Source organism: Seriola lalandi, unplaced genomic scaffold, assembly GCF_002814215.2.
Source record: "Seriola lalandi dorsalis isolate HSWRI2012SDOR001 ecotype SW California unplaced genomic scaffold, Sedor1 jcf7180002054563, whole genome shotgun sequence".
Classification (NCBI taxonomy): Eukaryota; Metazoa; Chordata; class Actinopteri; order Carangiformes; family Carangidae; genus Seriola; species Seriola lalandi.
The window spans coordinates 2,329,492-2,331,991 of NW_019525116.1; the positions used below are offsets into that span (position 1 = coordinate 2,329,492).

The 2,500-nt window shown below is 40.4% G+C and overlaps 1 protein-coding gene across 5 annotated transcripts in view; it reads left to right on the forward strand.

Moving 5' to 3' along the window:
* The window catches only part of LOC111662503 (RNA binding protein fox-1 homolog 2-like), a 45,910-nt gene that overhangs the window by 39,407 nt on the left and 4,003 nt on the right, over positions 1–2,500 (forward strand). For 2 of the 5 annotated variants that reach the window (XM_023416384.2, XM_023416387.2), the window contains 2 exons: positions 30–72; positions 2,467–2,500. The exon at positions 2,467–2,500 is cut by the window's right edge and continues 67 nt beyond it. In XM_023416384.2, the coding sequence (XP_023272152.1) occupies positions 30–72; positions 2,467–2,500 (77 nt within the window). Of the gene's footprint in view, positions 1–29; positions 73–619; positions 663–2,466 lie in introns of all 5 variants that reach the window. The other 3 variants (XR_015437870.1, XM_023416385.2, XR_015437871.1) reach the window with 3 other exon arrangements.

The following is a 2,500-nucleotide window of genomic DNA, read 5'->3' on the forward strand; positions in this document are numbered from 1 at the left end:
ATCTCTCTCCCATTTTCTTCTTCTCTCAGTGTGGTGTATCAGGATGGGTTTTACGGAGCGGCGGACTTATATGTAAGTAAACTCACCTCCCACCGACACACCCTCTCTGTCCCTCCCCCTCACACCTTTCTCCTGCTCTTCTTTCCTTCTGGGGGTGATTGTGCATGTGCGTTCGGTCATGCCCTGCACAGAGCTGCCTGCATAAAGGTGAATGAGCCCACAATGAAAAACAGTTTACAAGCACAACACACCACAAATTAAGACAAGCTCCTTTAATGACACAAGGTGTTTTTGTTTTGTGTTTTGTGTTTTGTGGTTTTTTTTTTTTGATACTGTTTGTTGTGACAGAAATATCTGTTATGCAGTTTGAACGCAGCTCGGGTCAAAACAGAGAGTTGTTTTAAAAATGGAAAGAAAAAAAAAAATCCGAGCTGTGAAATCTTAATGATCGAGGGTCTCAAACACCACTACAAAGGCTGCTCTGTGGGCGGACGCGGCAGCGTGCATCAGTGTACGACTGTGCGAATATATGAACAAGAATGTGTGGTTGTGTGTGTGTGTGTGTGGTTGTGTGTGTGTGTATCCAGGTTGACAACGGTTGTTTCTGTTCTCTCTATAGACTAGTGTTTCAGGACTCAGTCCTTAGTCCCAGATTGCCTCAGGTAGGGTCAACTCAACACCAAACCCACAGTGTGCATTGTTTTACTGTACTACTTCCTCTGATCTTATGAATCATCTTCTGATCTGATCTGGAACATGTTGTCTTTTAGTTCTTATGAAAAAATTACCACTACTTTTGAACTTTACTTTGTTTTTTCTACTAACTCACTGGAATATGCACTTTTTTTTTTCTGATTGTGGGGGGGGGGGCTTTGTTTGTTTGTTTGTTTGTTTGTTTGTTTGTTTACTAAACTACTAAATTGAACCGAGTGTATATTTTTCCTTCCAGTTTGTTCAAAAGAGAGCCTGGTCTCTTTTGTCTCTTAGTTTTGGAGAAATGAGACACCCATCCTTATTTTGGCGATAATGACAACACACCTACATTTCACATCTATAAGGAAATAAATAAATAAATGTAAAAGAAAAAAAAACAAAACAAAATTGTAAAGTGAAGTTTTTTATTTTTTGCATTTTTCCTTTTTTAAAATTGGAGGCTAGTATTTCGCAGCAAAGGTCCAGTGTGCGTCGGCCCGCGGTGCGAGATGCTCTAAAATCTAAAAGAAAAGTTGAAACGGAGAACATGGTCTCTTCCTGAATTAACCACCCCCGACCCCGACCCCTCCCCCAGGATGATGATTACTGAAGCATGTGCTGATCAGCTGCTGCATGCAGACATACTGTATTACTGTTCCACATCCTCCTTTCCCTCCACTTACCCAGAAAGCCTTGCTCTCTCTCTCTCTCTCTCTCTCTCCCTCCCACCTAATAAACCCGTTTTTTTCTATCCCACCCGTCCGCTCTGTGCTCCATGTCTCTGCAGGCGTCTCGGAGGACGCCGGGGTGTTTCTGTTATGCTTTGCTGTGCTCTGTTCTGACCAGGTCCAAATGCAGTGGTGTTGTGTTTGGGTTTGTTTGTTTTGAGTAGGTTTGAATTGTAATTTGGGTCGTGCATGCAGTCGCAGTGCAAGGAGATGATTTTTTTAGTGTCAGTACAGGCTTGTGTGGGTGTGTTTGTGTGTGTGACTTTATTTTCCATCTTCCTCTGTTTTCTTTCTCCTGAATCCATGTGTAAAAACACAAATAATAACAATAACACATGCTGTTTTTTTGTTTTTTTTTTACCATAAATATGTCAGACTGTAGCATCCCTTAGTGTGTCCTCAGACTGTAGGTGTTCTCTTGACATATCTGTTCATTACTCGAATCTTCTGTCCTGACAAGACAATGAAGTTTCTATATGGCTTCAACTGTGTGAGCATTTTGTCTTCCACGTTTTTTTTTTTTGCTTTGGTTCTTTCTTTTCTTTTTTGCCTCCCCTCTCTCCTGTAGTGATAATAATACGATCTAACTCGACCTCGGCAGTTCAATTTCCTCTCTCTGTCTCACTGATAAAGCACTTCTTGTCCCACATCAACACCACACCTCCTCCTCCTTTCCCCACACAGAAATGCAATAAATATACTGACACATACTGGATTGAAATTATTTGTAAATGATAGGAAAGTTACTTTTGCTGAATGCAAGAAAAAGTATTTCTAAAATGTGTCTATAATTTAAACATAGTATTTTGGAAATATGCATTAAAAATATACAGTAATCATGGTGCAATATCTATAGTATTTATTGAGAAATGACGATTTAAATTGGTTGAATTGGTTAAAATTGATTTAAATAGAACAGCTGGTTATGTAAACACACAAGTATATGTCAGTATATTGCATCTCTATATCATTTACACACCTTAGCCCAGGTGTGTTGTTCCTCAGAGACATGTGACTGAGCTCTGTTGTGTGTGTGTTTCTCTAGGGAGGTTACCCTGCTGCTGCTGCCGCCGCCGCCG